General features: G+C 44.7%; 1 protein-coding gene across 2 annotated transcripts in view; it reads right to left on the bottom strand.

Moving 5' to 3' along the window:
• The window catches only part of Scml2 (Scm polycomb group protein like 2), a 175,694-nt gene that overhangs the window by 133,754 nt on the left and 20,075 nt on the right, over positions 1-21,865 (bottom strand). For both annotated transcript variants that reach the window (XM_006528670.2, XM_006528672.2), the window contains exon 4: positions 3,364-3,441. In XM_006528670.2, the coding sequence (XP_006528733.1) occupies positions 3,364-3,441 (78 nt within the window). The remainder of the gene's footprint in view (positions 1-3,363; positions 3,442-21,865) is intronic.

Raw genomic sequence — 21,865 nt, 5'->3', positions numbered from 1 at the left:
TTGCTGGGCCGAATCCCGAGAAATATTCTACTCACTGCCATGGTGAGCAGAGGGGTCCACTGGGCCGAAACCCACACTTGGAATCGAAGGAGACGGCCCTCAACTCGGAGAAAGCCCACCAGCCAGGCGAGAAAGCCGTTAAGGCTTCAGAGCTTTGGCGCCATAGCCGCGGACCCAACAGCCACAGGTGCAGACTCAACGGCCCAAGCTGCCAATCAGACAACAGGGATTTCTGGGAACCGGAAGTTTGCGACTTCCTCTACCGCCCCCTACAGGCGGGGCTTAAAAGGAGCCTGTGGCGCCAGAAAAGGAACCCAGATGCACATTTGTGAATGCTGGCTCCAGGCTGCCAAGTACTGCTACACAAATTACAGTGATGCTGGAAACTTAAACACCAACACAGACTAGACTTTTGCGTCCTAGAGGTAGTGGAGGAACTTACAAGTCACTGATAAGCAAGCGTTAGTTGTAAAGCACAGGACAGACTTTTAACTTAGACTTGAACAAGAAGGAATTTACATGTGCCTGTCTTTTGAGTGTTCTACTTTAAGCACTCTACTTGCAAAGTAGGCACCAGGGGAAGAATTAACAAGGGCAAAGGGATGAAAAGGGCAATGCTGGAACTGGAAAACAGATCACTGTGGAGAAGAAGGAGAAAAAAAAAAGCTCCTTTATTTACAAAAGGGTTATGGAGAGAAAGTGGGTGAAACTTGATAAAGATATGGAAAAGCATGATCAGCCTAGAACAAGGAGTGGGAATAGGCTTGGAGCACTGGGGAGAGAGTGTGGGAATGTGGGAAAATATGGGGGAGGGTTAAGAAAGGATAAAAGGTAAAGGAAAAAGAATCTGGTGGAGAAGACACACTAAAGGAAAAAAAGGGGGTGAGAGAAGGAATTAATTCCAGAACACAAAATATAAAAAGCGGGGACACCAGGGAAAATATTGTCAAATGGAGAAATGGAATTTCTTTGAAAGTGCACATCTCCCACCGTTGACTGAGCAAGATTCAATCCTATTTCTCCTGAAGTGGAAATAGAACCGTCTGTGAGGTGAACTCCACCCTGGTCATACAGAAACCCAATCTCAAGAAACAACTAACAGTGCTGTGATGGTTGCAAGGACAATTTCTACAACTACAAACACCAGGAGCAGGCAACAACAGCAACAGTAATATAACATCAAAAAAGAAAAAGAGAGAAAGAAAGAAAGAAAGAAAGAAAGAAAGAAAGAAAGAAAGAAAGAAAGAAAGAAAATAAGGAAAAGGATAATAGTGGAAAACAAATGGGCTCTGGAAGAGCAAAATGGGATTAGGAATCTTCAAAGTAGTGATGAAGGAAAATTGTCTCATACAAGATACAATAGTTTAGAAAGTTGTAAATGGGAATATAAAAATACAATAACAGGGCTGGAGAGATGGCTCAGCGGTTGAGAACACTGAATGCTCTTCAGAAGGTCCTTACTTCGGATACCAGCAACTACATGGTGGCTCACAAACATTTGTAACATTATTTGGGGCCCTCTTTTGGAGTGTCTGAAGACAGCTACTGTGTACTTACAGATAATAAAAGAAGAAAATTTTTAAAAAATACAATAACAACGGGGTGAGGATATGGGTAAAGAGGGATAAAGAAGGAATAAACAGAAAAGCTGGGAGGGGAGGCAGCATAGGTCAAAAGATACAGATATGATTTATAACAAAAGACATGAGGGGAAAAAAATGGATGAGAAGGAAAGACTTTGTGGAGAAGAACAGGGCAAGGGAGAAAAAAGAGACACCAGGAGACTACAAAATCAGGAGAACATGAAACCACTGCTGCCTGAAGCCACACAGCTCAGTGACCTAAGCAAAAACCCCAAGCTAGACTGCATCTTTCAGTATACCATTAGGACTAGGCAGGTGTTCTTCCGTTGACACTACATGACCACTAAGGTCTGTGACAGGTTGGTGGCTCCTTGTGGAGGCTTTTCTCCTCTTATCCAGTGAGGTTCCTGAGAAGATGACCCTGGGCCAGCAAATAATCGCCCACCAGCACACATACAAGCAACCATCAATAAACGTGGTGGGACACTTAGAAAATCAGAGAAAATGCATTACAGCCTAAGTGTAACATTGACAGGATGGGAAGGAGAATAGTGTGTAGCTGTGAAAATAACCAAAACCTAAATTCTACATATGTGCAACTGTCATCGAATGAGAGAATATTACCACCATCACTTACAAACAAAAAGCTTATACCTTGGCAAGTCTGAATAATGTGACACTGTTTAATGATGTCAACACTACAATACTACAGTAACTTTTACATACTCCTCTGTGGGAATATTATTTCTGGCTTTGGAAGGGATTTTCAGCCTGTGTTATGTATGGAGGGAGCAGCACAGCTCTGAGAAATTCTTACCCTAGGCCTTTCATCCTCAGTGGCCTCGACCAGGAGAGCAGAGCAGATAAGGGTCAAAATATCAGGCCTGTGCTACCATGAAAATCCTCACAACAGGAGTTTTCTAACACAAGAAGGCATGAGTTCTAAGGACTCAAATTTAGTCAATGGGAACAAATTACAGGCAGGAAAACAAATAAGGATAATTCTATGCAGGATAACACTCCCTAAATGTGAAAATGAATTTTAACTATCTAAAACAGCAAACTACCTTTCCTTAAAAGACAACAAGAAGTAAATAGAAGAAAGGCAGGATCTAAAGCTGGTGACACTGGAATGGACTCTGGCCACTTCAGACGTTCAAGAAAGTACATCACAACTTCCAAACATAGCTAGGGACAAAACAATTATACAGTCTGCTTAGAAGACTGACAGAAGGAGCTCCAAGGTTTAAAAGGAAAAACACGGAGAAGGATCATGCTTTTGCTCAGCTACAGTCCTGGGAGTACCATGGATTACAGACAAGTTGTTAAGGGCTAGCTAGGGCTGTCTCGAGTGTTTCCATAAGCCCTGATGTATGGAGAAATACCTCAGTTCCTTTTCTAACACCAGGCCCATGCTAAACAGGCAATAGACATTTTAAAGGATTTGATGAAAAACCATCAAAAATAAAATTAAAAAGGTCAACTGTGAAGCAACTGTTTCCCTTGTCTTCTGATTGACCAGCAAACAAAGTAATCCAAGAACTGATGCCCATTCCTCACCATCAGTCCCTTTTGGTCCATTCTATGCTTGTTTGTTTTCTGGTTTTGGGTGGCATCCTGAGGCACAATTTAGTCAGTCATACCTTGGGTATAAGTAATCATGTATCTTATTCTGACAACACAGACCCATCAAGATGAAACCCAATTGAACCTATTAGGTAGCATTCTGTCTGTCTGGCATGACTTTTCTTAGGCTTTAATGTATGAGGTCCATAATTACCCTTGCTTCTGTACTGGAGGGTCCCGGTTCAGCAACCAGCTCTCCAGAACCAGCAAGTTGCACTCCAGTGGCAGGCTCCTGAGAGAAACATCACAAGGGGAGAAGTTAGGGGAGACAGCGAATTTTGGGATCAGGGGTGCTTATATAAAGTTACTGCTACTGTACAAAATTGATTAAGAAACTTAGCATCTTATATAGAGTTTTCTTGACAGGAAAAACAGGACAGTTTCAGCCAAAGCTATCACACAATGAAATGAAGTCAGGTGAACGTCTTTAAAGCACAGATCCATAAGTGTACCTGGTTTTAGACTAGAAACTAGGATCACTCTGCACAAATCTATGCCTCAAAATTCCCAGGATTCCCTTGTCCCAGAAATGTGGAAGGCTGATGAAGTTGGAATGGGTAAGCCTAGGAATGAAAGTTATACCTGGGAAACTGAGTCCTGCTGTCACGGACACATGAAGGCATCTATTGTTTGAGGCCCCTGGGTTACTGTGATGCTCCACATTCTACAAACACTACACATCCTAAATTCAGCTAGCTCAAATAGTCCCTTAATCTCCTAACAGGTTTTCCATAGTTACCCAAAAACTTATGAATATGCATGGTCTTCCCTATTTCATACAATGTCCTAGATTTTCATGGAACTATGATCAAAACTTTGAGAATTATAAAAAAAAAATAATCACTTCTTCAGTTGTCAAGAGTAACATTCGCATTCCAAATGTGCATTCAGTTACAAAATTAACTGGGCAGAATCATGTGCAACACAAAGTCACAGGATTTAAGAGCAGGGCATTCGAAAAGCCTGACAAACACCAACAACCTAAAAGAGGGGACAGGTACCCAGCACAGCAATATGGCTGTGAATAAGTAAAATAAGTAAATATGTGCTCAAATAAAAAGTCACAATATAAATAAGTCACAGGTATGGCTCCCATTATTCTTCACAACATAACTTGCATGGCAATAGATGCTGAGAAGGAAGGAGAGCAGGAAACTAATTGGCCAACTCTTTGTCAAATTCAGAACATGCAGACAGTACAAACAAATGAAGAGTAGAAGGAAGCAATGAGCACAGATGAACCTCATCTGAGGTGTTCTCCACATACAGGATGTACATGGACCACATGATGCAGCCAATAAGCTCTACAATCCCTGGCTTCTAATGACCAGCAGGACAGATTCACACACCCATCCAGCTTGTCACAGAGAAACTGGAAAAGCACTGGAATTCCTATGACATTCCAAGGTTACAGTTTGGCCACAAAGGAAAGCACTCTGACTAATACTATTTCTACTGGAAGTTTCTACCTTCATCAGGTCTGGTACTTTGGGTGGAATAATTCTCAGTTTCAAAGGACTATCTTCCTTGGTCTCACTTATGTTGCAGCATCCCAAAGCATTCTTACTATTCATCAGTGAAGACAACTTCATTATCTACTTATAACCAAAATGCATGCACACTGGCAAACACCACCATTATATGGAGGTATTATAATAAGTATTTAATAGTTGTTGTTGTTCCCTAAAAGGTAAGCACAGATGAGATTCCTATAAGAAAGGTTGCGAAGCAGAATACAGCTGGGAGTCAGAAAGCCCTTGATACATATGCTCAGAAAATACTTACACAAATAAAGCAAATATCATATTTGTGATGACTAAACAAATACCCATAACTAAAGTATGTAATCAATGCCAAACAACTACATCAGAAAATTCAAACAACTGAATAAAACCTAACCTGTGCTACTCCTCACAGGCTTTCCAGATAAGAGGACAGATAACAGCACAAGAAACAACTTGTAAGCAGAGTATGTATAGTACAGGGTGATGAGGCTCACATATGAAATTCCACTACTACAAAGGAATGCACACCCATACAATCCCCCTACTGCAAAGGGGGCAGCAGTTGGATCAGGAGCTCAGGACAGCTCAGCACAGATGTTTATCTCACAGCTATGTTCCCTGTGAAAAACAGAAACTGTCCAGATTGGGCATGGTGGTACAGTCTGAAATCACAGCATTAGAGGCGCTGTGGAGAGGGCATATGGACCCTCACTGCAGGCAAGGAAACAAGACAATGCCATTACCTGTTTTAGATACAGGGCAATTTCATTCACGGCCCTGGACGTTAACCAATACTTTTTTCAAATGTAAAAACTGGACATCCATGCTGAAAAAAATGCAGGGGTAACTATGTTCCTGGGAAAACCCACAAACACATACAAAAATCAAGGAGACAACACTGTAATTGACTTGGTTCCAAACACGGCAAACATTTTCAATCAGAAAAAAAAAACAAAAAACAAAAAATAAAAAACAGCAACTCACATTGAAATAATCAACTCCAGAAAGCTCAGATAGCTCTCTTTGAAAATCTCTATACCCGTCTGAATCACAAAGGCTACTGGCCACAGGGACATACTTAAATTGAGGAAACATGAAACAAAATCTATTGCAGTCTTTCTGTGTAACTATCTCCTTCCTTCCCTCTATGTGTCTCTGTTTCAGCTCTGTCTCTCTCTGTCCTGTCTCTGTCTCTGTCTGCCTCTCTCTCTCTCTTTCTCTCTCTCTCTCCCCCTGCTCCCTCTCCCTCTCTGTGGGTGTGTGTGTATGTATGATTGTGCATGTGTTGTGTTGTGTGCAAACCTGGGTATCTCTTACACTTGCTACAAACAAGCAGAGAGGCTTTCAATTAAGCAGACATGCAAGCAAAAGGACAGGGATGCATATCCCCTCCCCCCTCAAACACACACACACACACACACACACACACACACAAAGAGACAGAGAGAGAGAGAGAGAGCCAGACACTGAGACTTACTTTAACCCAAACTCAAATGAGACATTGGATGTTACTGAAGACAGACTTCAATTAAATACCACACTCATATGCTATGAGATAGCTATGATTCAAAAGTCAAAAAATCTAGCACAAGTAAGAAATGATCATAAAAATATAGATCCAAAGAAACATTTAAAGAAAGTTTGCACTGAAAACTGACTATCAACACCTGATCAGTTCACGATCATAAATAGCAATAGGAATATACACTTATATAAACTACCTATATTCCAAAAAGACACCCATACATAAAACATTGGAGACCTGGAATTGGAAACTAACGCTTAAAAATACAGGATCAAAATGAAACAATATAGGAAAGAGAGAAAGATGCAGAAGTGTATTACAAAGCCTCAAAAAGACACAGAAAAAAAACTAAAGATACAAGGAAGGAAAAATCTAGGTGGGAAAGATGGAACAAAATAGGGATAGTGAGGGGGAGAAGAGGAACAGAGGCAGGAGGGAAGCAAGGATGGTAAGGTGGGGCAGTAGGAAAGCAAATAAACTTCACTAGGAGCCTGGGTGAATGATGACACAAGGGGAGGGAAAAGCAAATGGGGCAGACCTTAGAAGGAGGCAGAGTGTGGGAGAGAACTAAAAGGTGTGAAAACCCTTTTAAAGGGAGGGGAACAAGGAAGGACCATGGAAAGGGGAAAGAAGGGAGGGAAACCACCCCCGATATTTTCAAAAAATCAACAGTAATGTTTAAAAATTACTCCAAACCATAAGGCTGGCTATAAACATCGCGAAGAAGTGATAAACCAGCCCTTGGATCAGCATCCCACCACCACAACCCCTGGGGTTCAGGGAGAAGTCAAGGAACTAGAAATTTCCAGAAGCCCTCGAGGGCCATCTTTGATGGGGGAGGAGGAAACGCCTGAGGAGAGGAGGACTTGCTGGGCCGAATCCTGAGAAATATTCTACTCACTGCCATGGTGAGCAGAGGGGTCCACTGGGCCGAAACCCACACTTGGAATCGAAGGAGATGGCCCTCAACTCGGAGAAAGCCCACCAGCCAGGCGAGAAAGCCGTTAAGGCTTCAGAGCTTTGGCGCCACAGCCGCGGACCCAACAGCCACAGGTGCGGACTCAACGGCCCAAGCTGCCAATCAGACAACAGGGATTTCTGGGAACCGGAAGTTTGCGACTTCCTCTACCGCCCCCTACAGGCGGGGCTTAAAAGGAGCCTGTGGCGCCAGAAAAGGAACCCAGATGCACATTTGTGAATGCTGGCTCCAGGCTGCCAAGTACTGCTACACAAATTACAGTGATGTTGGAAACTTAAACACCAACACAGACTAGACTTTTGTGTCCTTGAGGTAGTGGAGGAACTTACACATGATTGATAAGCAATCATTAGTTGTAAAGCTCAGAACAGACTTTTAACTTGGACTGAATAAGAAGGAATTTACATATGCCTTGTCCTCTGAGTGTTCTACTTTAAACACTCTACTTGCAAAGTAGGCACCAGGGGAAGAATTAACAAGGGCAAAGGGGTGAGAAGGGAAATGTTGGAACTGAAAAACAGATCATTGTGGAGAAGAAGGAGAAAAAACAGGTTTTTTATTTACAAATGGGTCATGGAGAGAAAGTGAGTGAAACTTGATAAAGATATGGAAAAGCATGATCAGCCTAGAAAGAGAAGTGGGAATAGGTTTGGAGCAATTGGGAGAAAGTGTGGGAATGTGGGAAAATATGGGGGAGGGTTGAGAAAGGATAAAAGGTAAAGGAAAAAGAATCTGATGGAGAAGACAAACTAAAGGAAAAAAGGGGGGGTTAGAGGAGGAATAAATTCCAGAACACAAAATATAAAAAGGGGGGACACCAGGGAAAATATTGTCAAATGGAGAAATGGTATTTCTTTGAAAGTGCACATCCCCCCCCCCCCCGATGACTGAGCAAGATTCAATCCTATTTCTCCTGAAGTGGAAATAGAACCATCTGTGAGTTGCTGAGCACCCTGGCTATACTGAAATCCAATCTCAAGAAACAACTAACAGTGCTGTGATGGTTGCAAGGACAAATTCTACAACTACAAGTACAACCACCAGAAGCAGCAACAACAGCAACAGTTATACAACAACAACAAAGATAATATTTGAAAACTAATGGGCTCTGGAAGAGCACAATGGGTTTAGGAAACTGGATTTTGGCGATAAAGGAAAAATGTCTTGTGCATGGCTCAATGGTTTAGAGTGTTTGAAATGTGAAGATAAAAATACAGTAACCATGATGGGAAAGGATAAAGGCAGAAGGAACAATGGACAGGCACTCATAGTGAGGAAGTGCACAAAGACATAACCACTAAAGGGAACAGGAGGAACAGGCTGAGGATATGGGTAAAGAGGGAGAAAGAAAGAATAAACAGAAAAGCTGGGAGGGGAGGCAGCATAGGTCAAAAGATACAGATGTGATTTAAAACAAAGGACACGAGAGGAATAAAAAACATAGGATGGGAAGGAAAGACATTGTGGAGAAGAATAGGGCAAGGAAGAAAAAGAGACACCAGGAGACTACAAAATCAGGAGAACATATAACCACTGCTGCCTGAAGCCACACAGCCCTTTGGAGGCAGTAGCTAGCAAAGAAAAGGAGGAAATTCATATGTTCTGGCCTCAGAGAACAAGAGATGCAATCAAGCAATGAATTGAGGAATTAAGGAAATAACTAGTTAACCATCAATCCAAACATACATACATTCATCGAGATATATATATATATATCCACACCTCTCGGTAAGGTCCAAAATAGGCGGGGTACTACACACCTCAAAAACTTAAACTTATCTCAGGGCTTACAATGATGTGTAGACCTAACCTCCCTGAATAGAGGAACTGGATGCAGAATGAGAGATAATTGTACATACTCTAAGAATAATAACAAAAGGCTGGCTTAAGCAAGAGCCACTTGCTGCAGGAAATAGAAACCCTGGGACTGAGGCTAAGTTCAAACCTGAAACTCATATGGTAGAAGGAAATAGCCTACTCTCCTACAAATTCTCATATAAAGATGGCAGGTTTAAAGGGCTCTGCATGCATGTGTATGTTGTATTTACAATACCAAACACAAGCACATAGGGAAGATACCTTATACACCTGCCAAAGCCCACTCACACCTAGACACACGAACACCCACCTGTGTTAGACACAGGAAATGTTAGTTGTTTTTTGTTTTTTGGTTTTTTTTTTGTAAAGAAATTGAAAGCATGTGGGTGTTTGAATGATAATGGCCCCCAAAGGCTCAAAGGTCTCAATAGTTTGTCACAGACCAGGCAGTGGCACTTTATGAAAGGATTAAAGGGTCTTGTCTGGCTGGAGGAAGTGTGTCTGTGAAGGTAGGATCAGCTTTGGGGTTACCAAAAGCCCATTCTGAATTTATAGGCTGGACCTTATATTATAGAACCTTTTAGGAACTCAAAACATCATCGTATCGACATCTGCAACCCTGCTGAACACTTTGGGTTTGCTCCTGCTTATTGGTACATCTTGAGCCTCTGTCAGAGTAGCAGCTGTTTTGCTGGGTGGCAATAAATATACTTGTTCCTAACAGTTCAATAGGGTAATTAGGAGTTAAGTTTAGATGGCTCTACACTGCATGACATATCCATATTACCCCTTAATTACCAAAGAGACCAGAGCACATCTGGAGTCTGGGAGTGGGTTGGAGAATAGGCTCAGAACTAGTACATGCAGAGAAATATGGGGAAAGGTGTTTTAAGAACACAGCAGGACAATCATATATATCAATGCACAGCAGCTCAGAGGCCTAAGCAAGAACCCCAAATGAGGCTGCACCCTTCAGTATACCATCACAGACTAGGCAGGTGTTCTTCAGGAGGCACAACCCTTCACTAAAGTCTGTGAGAAGTTGTAGGTTCCACAGGGAAGCTTTTCTCCTCTTCCCATGTGTGATGACTACTGAGAAGCTGCCCATGGGCCAGCAGGTCATCCTCCACCAGCACACATGCAAGCAACTAAATAAGCTCGGTAGGACACATAGAAAATTGGAGAAAAATTTATTACTCACTTCAGGTTACTTTATGCAAAGTGTTTTACAGTAGTAGGTGGGGAACTAGAAAGTGTATGCAGCTGTGAAAATGATAAAAAAAAAATCTAGGCTATACGTGTATGAAATTTTCAAGGGATGAGACAATAATACCACCAACTTCTACTTTCAAAAAGCTCACAGTTTAGACAATCTAAATATTCTGATACTACTAAGAGATAACAAGACTGGTGACAATCAGGATATCCATGTTCATTTAGATGTGATTTCATGACTATCAGATACAGCCAGCTATTGAGTGAACCAGTAAGATACATTTCATCTCTAATAGTCTAAGTCGGGGCAGCATCACTATGTTCCTTTGCCCATGCACCATGGACCCTGCCACATAAAAGCCTTCTTCTCCCTTTCCCCTCTCTTCTTTTTTCCTCCCTTTCCCAGAGCCTGCCTCCATTTCCTCTCCTGGTAATCCACCCAAGTAAGATGTGTTGAGTGTTGTGATTTTGTTCAGATATGCTGCATAGATCTATCTGTGGATCTGAGCCTCCAATTGTAGATTCCTGTGTTCTCTTTTCCACTGCCACATGGGGCCCAGTTTCACAGTCCTGCTTCCACATGGGATGACCACTGCCATGTGGGGTAAGCCCACAGAATGGGACTCCTATCCCTACAAGTCCATCTGCTACCAAGGCTCACCTTCTAGCCATCAGACCACTATAGTTCTCCATGCAATCACCTGAGAATTGCTATGCTTCCCACCTCGGTCATTATAAACTACCCCAGGTCCCAAGGGAGGGCTGGCCACCATCTAGTGTCCCTGGGGATGGAGGTATCCACAGTCTTCAGGACTGACCCTTCTCACTGACTCTTTGCCTTAGGACCTCTTCCCTTGGGTGAGATATATCTCTCTGTCAGATGGTTTTTCTCTCTCTCAATGCTTGAAAATCCTAAACCTAGGTAAACCATTCTTCCTTGGGCACTGGCCTGCAGCTGGGTTCCTAGTTGCCATATGACAACTTGGTAATTTAGCCTGGCTGCTTGCTCTTAGTTATTAAATTTATCCTCAGAATGCTGCAAGTGGTAAAATTAATAACTTCTACTATCACTCAATAGGTATTTGTCTTCTTCTATATCTCTAGGCTCCCCACTGGGATGCCTCATGGACAACCTCTAAAACTAGAGCCTGATTTAAATTCCAAACTTAGCCACTTTTGCAATCACTATTGGCCACAATAGTCATCAGATAATGAGTCTAAGTGGCCATTTAATGGCACTTTTGACCCTACTATTTTAAAGGATCTTTGTAATTATTACCAGAGATTCTGAAAATGGAAAGAGGTTCTCTCTTACATATCTTTACTTCAAACCTTCCCTTTGCTTCTCCTGTTCTCCAACTCAACTCTTTATTGCTATGAAATTTCATCCAGACAAAACTTCTACTATCCTTGATCCAGCTAATGAACCTTCTCCTTGCTACCCCTGACCTGCTTCTACAAACTCTCCTGCTTTCCTGGCCTCCTCAGCTTCCTCTCCTCACCAGACTTCTCCAGAACCTCCTCAACCGTGATTCACCAGACTCTTCCCTTCCCTTCCCAACTACAGGCCACTTTAGAAGTCCTACATTGGCAACCTACTTTCAGCCCTCCAACCACTCATTCTCTATTTACAGCCAACCCCCCCCAACAGAAACACACACACAACTCCTTCCTCCACCCACCCTAACCCAGCTTCAGTTTTTCCTTTGAGGGAAGTCACTGGGACAGATGGTATAATTAGTGTACATGTTTCCTTCTTGCTAAATGAACTTTTTCAAGTACAAACAAGACTGGGATCTTATACCTCTAACCTCTCTAACTTTATTAAAGAATTTCAGTATATCACTCATTCTTGTAGCTTGACTTCCCATAATATACATATGATTCTCAGTAACAATTTACTCCCCAAGGAGCGCAGGTGAATTTGGGAACAGGCTAGAATGCATGCAGATGAAATACACCAAACTGACCTAATCAGGTCTGAGACAGTGCCCAACCAGGATCCTCAATGGAATTAGAACACCCCAGGTGGCATTTTAGCTAGAGACTGATTCACAACCTGCCTCCTAGCTAGTCTTCTTAAGGCTGCTCTAAAACCAGTAAATTTTGAAAAGCTTCAAGAGGTCTTCTAGGATAAACAAGAAAACCTGTCTGAATTTTTAGAGTGCCTTACAAAGGCCCTGTTATACTAATTTAGACCCTGAAAACCCAGAAGGTAAACAACTCCAAGTGACCTACTTCTTTTGCCAAAGCTACCTCGAAATTAAGGCCAAATTTAGACACTTGGAGAGAGGACCCCTAACTCCACAGGCAGAAGTCTTGGTGCTGGCCTTTAAAGTATACCATCAGAGAGACAGAAGCGCCCACAAACAAAATATGCTGGCAAGCTCTAGCCACTACCCAGGCTTTCTGGCCTTTTAAGACTCAGGAACCACCAGGACTCTGTTTCAAACGTGATCAACAGGATTACTGGGCATGGCCTTGTCCTATTCCCTACAAACTGTCAGGGCCATGTCCAAAGTGCCATCAAGAGGGACACTGGGCTGATGATTGCCCTCATGCCCACAGAGGGACAGCACTCCCAGGTTTCATTCTAGCTGATCTTCTAGGCTTGGCCATAGATGACTTAAGGGGCCTGAGCTCCATTGACCTGACCACTTCCATCACCAGAGGGAGCCCCAAGGGGTCATTATGGTATCTGGACAGCCCATTACCTTCCTCTTGGACATTGGGGCCCTGTACTTGGACCTGATAAGAATTTTGGGGACCCACCTCTCCTCATTTTCCTATTGTTGGGGTAGGACTGCCTTACCCAAATTAGTTAGATTTTAGGGGTGTTCCTCTCACCCATTCCTTTTAGGTAGTCCCAGTGTGTCCTGTCCCCTTATTTGGAAGGGATCTTATAGCTTAAGTGGAAACCTCTATTTCTTTTCCCCCAACAATTTGCCTAAACCCAAACTTGCCAGCATCCTCTCTCCTCCTTCTTCTAGCCACCCAACCTGTTAACTATAACATGTCATTTACCCAAGTCTGGGATGTCCAGGACCCTTCTATTGCTAAACACCATTCTCTTCTCCTGTTGTTGTCCAATTTCAGGACCCTACCAGGTACATCACCCAAGCTGAATTAATTCTTTCTTTCTTTCTTTCTTTCTTTCTTTCTTTCTTTCTTTCTTTCTTTCTTTCTTTCTTTTTCTTTCTTTCTTTCTTTCTTTCCTTCCTTCCTTCCTTCCTTCCTTCCTTCCTTCCTTCCCTTCTTCTTCTTCTTCTTCTTCTTCCTTCTCTCTCTCTCTCTCTCTCTCTCTCTCTCTCTCTCTCTCCCCCCCACCCCCCCAGGGGACTTAAGTCTATCATCTCTAACCTCCTAAGAAAAATCTCCTCTATCCTACCTCTTCCCCTTTGAACACTCTTATACTAGCAGTTAAAAAAAAAGCCCAATGGGACCTATCTCCTGGTTCAAGATCTCAGGTTCATTACTTTTGCAGTTGTTCCTCTCTACCCTGTTGTGGCTAACCCTTACATACTTCTTTCTACTGTCCCCTTGAGAAAATCTCATTTCTCTATCCTAGATCTCAAGGATGCATCCTTTTCTATCCCCCTATATATGCAGTCACAAAACATCTTTGCCATTACTTGGACTGACACTGATACCCACTTTTCTACCCAACTCATCTGGATAGCCAACACCTATTTGGCCAGGAACTGGCTTCTGACCTATTCTGTCTCTCCCTAAATCTAAGATTATCCATTACATTGATGATAATCTTCTTTGCTATTCCTCTCTAGAAATTAGCAAAATTAACAACTATGATCTTCTAAATTTCCCGTCTGGTCAATGCTACAGAGTATCACCTTCTAAACTCTACTTGTTCACCTCTCAGGCCACCTATTTGGGACTAGAAACTCAACAAAGTATTTACTTAAATAGGAAAAAAAATCTAATTCATTCTCTAACAGTCCCCTTTACAAAGGAAGAGATCTGACCATTCCCAGGGATAACTAGTTTTTTGTTTGTTTGTTTGTTTGTTTTTATGTTGCTGGGTTCCTTCCTTTCCCCTACTTTCCTAACCCTTGTATGAAGCAGTAGGTCTCACCCATGAACCTCTTATCAAACATGTTACCAAGCCTTTTCAAAGGCTCCAACAAGGATAAAGCACCACAACAGACTACGCACTAGCACTAACCCATTTGGCTGCCTTCCTTCCCAAGGCACAGATCTTTCCCAGCATGGGAAAGTCCTCCCTCCTTCCTTCCTTCCCTCCCTCCCTCCCTCCCTCCCTCCTTCCACCATACACTCTTCCACCATACACTCAATAAAATAAAATAAAATAAAATAAAATAGGCTCCAACAGGCCTGCCTTCAGACCCCAGCCTTATACCTCCTTGACCTAACCTGTCCCTTCTCCCTTCTCCCATAGTAACAGAAAAATAGGAATATACCCTTGGAGTGCTAGGCCACAAACTAGGATCCTCTTTTGCACCAGTAGCATACTTGTCAAAAACAAAACAAAACAAAACAAAATAAAAAAAAACTAGACCTGACAATCCAGGGAGGAACATCTTGTATACATAATTCAGTAGCTGCTGAACTCCTTATTTGAGAGTTCAAAAGCTAGCCTTTGAGTCACCTATCACTGTCTTCTCTTCTCATAACCTGCCCCAGTTCCTAACTTAAAAGGGCTTGCAAATACTACCTCCCTCCAGGGTTCTTTCCTTCAGGTAGCATTAATAGAAGACTCTACACTAACTACCAATCATTCCCACATTGTAATATTTCCAATCTTCTTCCTTGACCAAATGATGACCTCTCCTTATCCCACTCCTACACTCAAACTTTAGAAGAACTATTGCTCCATCCTTCACACATACAGGAGGGCACATTGCCTTAGGCCATTAATACCTGGTATTGAAAGGAAATAAAACTGTGATTCATGTAATGTATGTCAAATAGCCCAAAGAGTTGTTTGTGAGCTTTGAAACCTGGGGCTGAGAACATAGCAGAACAGACCAGGACATGCCCAGGCAGGCCCATCGCCTCCCTATCTCCCACCCCTCTGACCTAACTTAAATGTTAACAGGCTGCTGATGTTTAAATGGACCAATCATGTGAAACCGCGCCAATTCCTCCCCCAGCCCCACTCCTTTTCTATAAAACCCCCTAGCTTCCAAGCCTCGTGGTCGAATCCACTGTCTCCTGTGTGAGATACGTTTCGACCCTGAGGTCCGCCATTAAAATACCTCGTGTTGTTACATCAAGGTGTTGTGTTCTATTCGTGATTCTTGGGTACATGCTGAATCGGGAGCTGAGTGGGGGTTTCCCCACTAGGTTCTTTCATTTGGAGGTCCCACCGAGATCTGCGTGACACCCAGGAACCCCAAAGGACCCCTTGGAGGTGCGTTTGTTTGTGTGAGTCTTGTTATGTTCTCTGTTGTCTAAGTGTCTAAGTGTGGCATTGATGAATTTGTGTCTTAGTTTTTCAGTTCTGAGATTGTGGGTTTGAGCCCCACCTGTGTTACCAGTTCTGGTATTCTGTATTCTGGCAGCTGCCACTGTGGACCGTAAGGACCCTAGTGGCTGTGGGAAGACGACAGTCTATTTCCCCACAGGCTGCACCCTTGGAAGACATTCCGAGGGAGACCCTGGAGTGCCCGGGGTACAGAACAGTCAGGAGGACCTGGCTGTTGCCTGACAGAGTGAAGAAGAGTGAGTGCTCTTCCTGCCAGAGGAGGGGAGCGGAATCCCACTCCATCAGAGGTAGCTTTTGGCTGGTTGTGTAAGTCCAGACGCAGACAAGTGTGCTTGGATGTCTTAGTGTTTTCCGTCTCTGTCATTGTGTTGTGTTTATTCTTATTCTTCACTATGAGACAGACAGTGTCTATTCCTTTATCTTTGACTAAGGATCATTGGACAGACGATAGGGCTAGAGGACGAAATTTGTCAGTAATAGTGAAGAAAAAGCCATGGATGACTTTCTGTTCCTCAGAATGGCCTGTTTTTGGAGTAGGTTGGCCACCAGAAGGAACTTTTTACTTACCCACCATAAGGACTGTGAAGGCCATTGTTTTTCAGGAAGGGCCAGGGTCGCATCCAGACCAACAACCGTACATCACGGTATGGGTGGACTTGGCTCGCTACACACCCCCATGGGTTCGCCCATTCCTCCTGCCTCTCCGCCCTGGCACCAAGATTCTAGCCATCCGAGAAAATGGTGAGAAAGAGAAACCGAAACCAACGCTCGGGAGAGATGATGATCGCAGCACACCAGTGACGAAACCCCCCAAGATCTATCCAGAGATTGAAGAACCCCCTGAGTGGCCCAACACCCCTCAACCCCCACCGTATGCTCCCCAGCCCCAACCTTCAGCTCCCTCGGGACCCCTGCCTCAGGCCCCGGCCGGAGGAGGGGGTCCCTCCACAGGAACAAGGAGCCAGTGAGGAGTCACCCCTGAGGGGCTTGCGGATTCAACCATGGCGCTCCCCCTCAGGGCTATTGGGGCTCCCCCTGCCGATCCAAATAGTCTACAGCCCCTACAGTATTGGCCTTTTTCCTCTTCTGACCTCTATAACTGGAAAGCTAATCGCCCCCTTTTTTCAGAAAACCCTGCAGGACTCACTGGGTTGGTTGAATCATTAATGTATTCACACCAGCCGACCTGGGATGACTGCCAGCAGCTTCTGCAGACTCTATTCACAACCAAGGAGAGAGAGAGAGGATTCTCCTCGAGGCTCGGAAAAACGTCTGAGACGAGGCTGGGCGCCCTGTCCAAACTCCAGCTGAGATAGATGAAGGATTTCCGCTAACCCGGCCCCGATGGGATTATAATACAGCACCAGGTAGGGAACGACTGTCCAATTATTGCAGGGTCCTAGTGGCGGGTCTCAGAGGTGCTGCCCGGCAGCCCACGATTCTGGCCAAGGTAAGAGAGGTTATGCAGGGAGCGACTGAGCCCCCCTCAGTCTTCCTTGAAAGGCTCATGGAGGCTTATAGGAGATATACCCCATTCGACCCCACGTCTGAGGGTCAAAGGGCCTCAGTAATTATGGTCTTCATTGGCCAGTCGGCTCCTGACATTAGGAAGAAGTTACAGCGAATTGAGGGCTTGCAGGATTACACCATAAGGGATGTAGTTAGAGAGGCAGAGAAAGTGTATCATAGGAGAGAAACAGAAGATGAAAAGTTAGAGAGAGAGAAAAGAGAGAAAAGAGAAGATGAGGATAGGAGAAACAGGAGGCAAGAAAAGGTTTTGACTAGGATCCTGGCCGCAGTAGGAGAAAGAGATAACGGAAAAAGAGGTAGACAGTCAGGGAACCTGAGAGACAAAAGACAGCAGGGACCAAGGAGACCCAGAGAAGGCGGGCAGCGCCTGGAGAGGAACCAATGCGCATATTGCAAGGAAATGGGCCACTGGAAGAGCGACTGTCCGAAAAAAAACAAGAGGTAAAGGTGCTTTCTCTTGGAGAAGATGAAGACTAGGGGGAACGGGGCTCGGCCCCACTCCCCGAGCTTAGGGTAACTTTAGAAGTGGAGAGGACCCCTGTAGACTTTCTAGTTGACACGGGAGCCGAATTTTCAGTACTCAAAACACCTCTAGGAAAAGTGAAGAAAAATGAAAAAACCTTGGTGATCAGGGCCACGGGACAAAAATCGTATCCATGGACCACATCCCAAGTAGTAGACATAGGGCGAAATCGAGTAACTCATTCGTTTCTAGTCAATCCAGAGTGTCCTATGCCTTTATTGGGGAGAGACTTACTAACCAAGTTAAAAGCACAAATAACTTTCACCTCTCATCGACCGGAGGTTTTCCAGGGAATAAAAGTGGCCCAGACTCTAGAGTTGTCTTTACAACTAGGGGAGGAATATCGACTTTACCAAAATAAAGTAAAGCCCCCTGAGGGATTACAGGACTGGTAGAATCGATACCCTCAGGCGTGGGCAGAGACAGGAGGAGTGGAGATGGCAAAACTGGTCCCCCACCCCGTGGTGATTGAACTTAAGTCTGGGGCCACCCCTATAGGGGTCCGACAATATCCCATGAGCAGAGAAGCTCAAGAGGGTATACGCCCCCAAATTAACAAACTGCTCCAACAAGGGATTTTGGTCCCATGCAAATCCCCTTGGAACACTCCTCTACTTCCAGTAAAAAAACCAGGGACCAGTGACTACCGTCCAGTCCAGGACCTTAGAGAAGTCAACAAGAGAGTTCAGGACATACACCCCATGGTGCCAAATCCTTATATCCTCCTCAGCACCTTGCCACCTGCTCAGACATGGTACACAGTCCTGGATCTCAAAGACGCTTTTTTCTGTTTGAGGTTACACCCCAAAATCCAGCCCTTGTTAACTTTCAAATGGCAAGACTCCGAGAGTAGACAAGCCGGACAGCTCACATGGACGAGGCTGCCTCAGGGATTCAAGAACTTGCCCACTTTGTTCAATGAAGCCCTACACCGAGATCTTACTCTTTTCCGAGCCAATAACCCACAGTTGACTCTTCTGCAATATGTAGATGACCTGCTCCTAGCTGCAGAAACACGCAAGGACTATGAAATTGGGACCCAAAACCTCCTGGGGGAGTTAGGTAATCTGGGGTATCAGGCCTCTGCTAAAAAGGCTCAGTTATGCCAGATAGAAGTGACCTACCTAGGATATGTCCTGAGAGATAGACAACGGTGGCTCACAGAAGCCAGAAAACAAGCTGTTACGCAGATCCCGGCCCCAACCACTGCTCGCCAGGTAAGAGAGTTCCTGGGGACCACCGGGTTTTGCAGACTCTGGATTCCCGGATTTGCCACACTGGCAGCTCCCTTGTATCCACTAACCAAAGAGAAAGGGGAATTCACCTGGACCAGAGAACATCAGCTAGCCTTTGAAACTCTCAAAAAGGCACTGCTGCAGGCTCCGGCATTGGCCCTGCCAGATTTAAACAAACCTTTCACCCTATACATTGATGAAAGAAATGGAGTGGCAAGGGGAGTCCTTACCCAGGTTTTGGGACCATGGAAGCGCCCGGTATCCTACTTATCAAAGAAACTGGACCCTGTGGCCAGTGGATGGCCCTCCTGCCTGCGAGCGATAGCAGCCACGGCTGTGCTAGTAAGAGATGCTGACAAACTGACTATGGGCCAGAATGTTACCATAGTGGCCCCACACTCTCTTGATAGCATTGTCAGGCAACCACCGGACCGCTGGATGACCAACGCCTGAATGATGCACTTCCAGAGCCTATTGCTGACAGAGCGAGTAAGTTTTGCACCCCCAGCCATTCTCAACCCCGCCTCCTTACTACCTGAGGCTGACGAGGCCCCTGCACATAAGTGTGAAGAAATACTGGCAGAAGAGACTGGAATCCGGCCAGACCTCACAGACCAACCTTGGCCAGGGGCGATGACTTGGTTTACAGACGGAAGCAGCTTTGTGGTAGAAGGTAAGCGGAGGGCTGGGGCAGCAGTAGTGGATGGAAAGTCTGTCATATGGGCCAGCAGCCTGCCGGAGGGTACATCAGCTCAAAAAGTGGAACTAATCGCACTAATTCAAGCCTTAAGGCTGGCAGAAGGAAGGGCTCTTAATGTCTATACTGACATCCGGTAAGCTTTTGCCATGGCTCATGTTCACGGAGCAATATACTGACCGTGGACTGCTGACGTCTGCTGGCAAAGATATCAAAAATAAAGAAGAAATTCTCAGCTTATTAGAAGCTGTTCATCTGCCCTGTAGGGTGGCAATTATCCATTGCCCAGGACACCAGAAGGGAACTGGGCCCGTTGAAAAGGGAAATCAAATGGAAGACCAAGAAGCTAAAAAAGCAGCCCAAGGGCCAATGACTCTGGTGGTGAGAACCCAACAGCCCGCTGCTGAGGAAATAAATAAAAGAACCCTCACAGAAGAAGAGGGGCGAGATTACTTAGCTAACATACACTATCTGACTCATTTAGGAACTAAAAAAATTGGTTAGTAAGTCCCCCTATTACATTCCTGGATTAAAAAGAATTGTGGAAGAGATAGTAAAAAAAAAACTGCCGTGCTTGTGCACTTACCAACGCTGGGTCTAGCAGGCTCCAGGAGGGAAAAAGACTGCGAGGAGACAGGCCTGGAACCTACTGGGAAACTGACTTCCCTGAGGTGAAACCGGCTAGGTATGGAAATAAATATCTCCTAGTTTTTATAGACACCTTCTCGGGATGGGTCTAAGCGTACCCCACCAAGAAAGAAACGGCTAATGTAGTGGTCAAGAAGATACTTGAAGAATTCCTTCCCTGCTTTGGGATACCTAAGGTAATGGGGTCAGACAACGGACCTGCCTTCGTCTCCCAGGTAAGTCAGGGATTGGCCAGACAACTGGGGACAAATTGGAAATTACATTGTGCATACAGACCCCAGAATTCAGGACAGGTAGAAAGGATGAACAGAACGCTAAAGGAGACTCTGACTAAAATAGCCTTAGAATCCGGCAGAAGCGATTGGACAGCCGTTCTCTTATGCCTTGTTCAGGGTTCGGAATACACCTGGACCCCTTGGCCTAACTCCATTTGAATTAATGTATGGGGCGCCCTCATCCATTTTTATGACCGTAGGGGATAAGAATCGCCCGGATGTGTCTTTCTCTCCTTCTTATAGTCTTTTGGCTCGATTAAAAGCTCTCGAAATAGTAAGAAAAGAGGTCTGGGAACAGCTAAAAGAAACCTATGTTGCTGGTGACACACAGGTGCCGCCCGCACCAGTTGGAAGTAGGAGACACAGTCCTGGTGAGGAGACACAGAGCTGGAAACCTAGAACCAAGGTGGAAGAGACCCTATTTGGTGCTACTGACAACGCCCACCACGGTCAAAGTAGAAGGAATCCCCACTTGGGTCCACACATCCCACGTCAAGAGAGTACCCCCTGGAGTCAGCCATGATTAGTGGACTTTGGAGAAGACTACTAACCCTTTTAAGACTACTAACCCTGCTTCGTAGGAGCGATCCCAAAAGACTTCAACCCCCACAGTCCTGTTCAACAAAAGTGGGAGGTACTCAATGAGTGGGGTAGGGCTGTATGGACAATCGCCAAGGTACACCCTCTGTGGACTTGGTGGCCTGATCTTTTCCCTGACATCTGTAAGTTGGCTATAGGAGCCCCTCCTGGATGGGACTTGGAGGGGTACTCTGACATTCAGAGGGCACCTTTAACACCCCCTCCGTACGTAGAAAAACATTCGAGAGACCCATGGGGTGGTTGCTCTAACCAAAGGGATAGAAGTATGCTTCGAACCCATCCCTTCTATGTCTGCCCCGGGCCCCACCGAAGTCAGTCCCTCAATCCAACATGTGGAGGTAAGGCTGACTTCTTTTGCAAGAGCTGGGGTTGCGAGACTTCAGGTACAGCCCGCTGGAAGCCCTCCTCGAGCCGGGACTATACTAGAGTAACAGCCAACTATTCCCTAGCATCTTATGTACCTGGAGGATTTGACCTAGACGAGTGTACTGACTGGTGCCATCAGCTCAGTGTCACCTTCACTGAACCAGGGAAAAGAGCTCTGGGATGGACAAAAGGGTATACCTGGGGTCTTAGGATTTATAAGGAAAGATATGATGAGGGATTATTGTTCACTATCAGATTAAAAATAGAGACCCC

The sequence above is a fragment of the Mus musculus genome, chromosome X, assembly GCF_000001635.26.
Source record: "Mus musculus strain C57BL/6J chromosome X, GRCm38.p6 C57BL/6J".
Lineage (NCBI taxonomy): Eukaryota > Metazoa > Chordata > Mammalia > Rodentia > Muridae > Mus > Mus musculus.
This window is presented reverse-complemented; position numbering and strand designations above follow the sequence as displayed.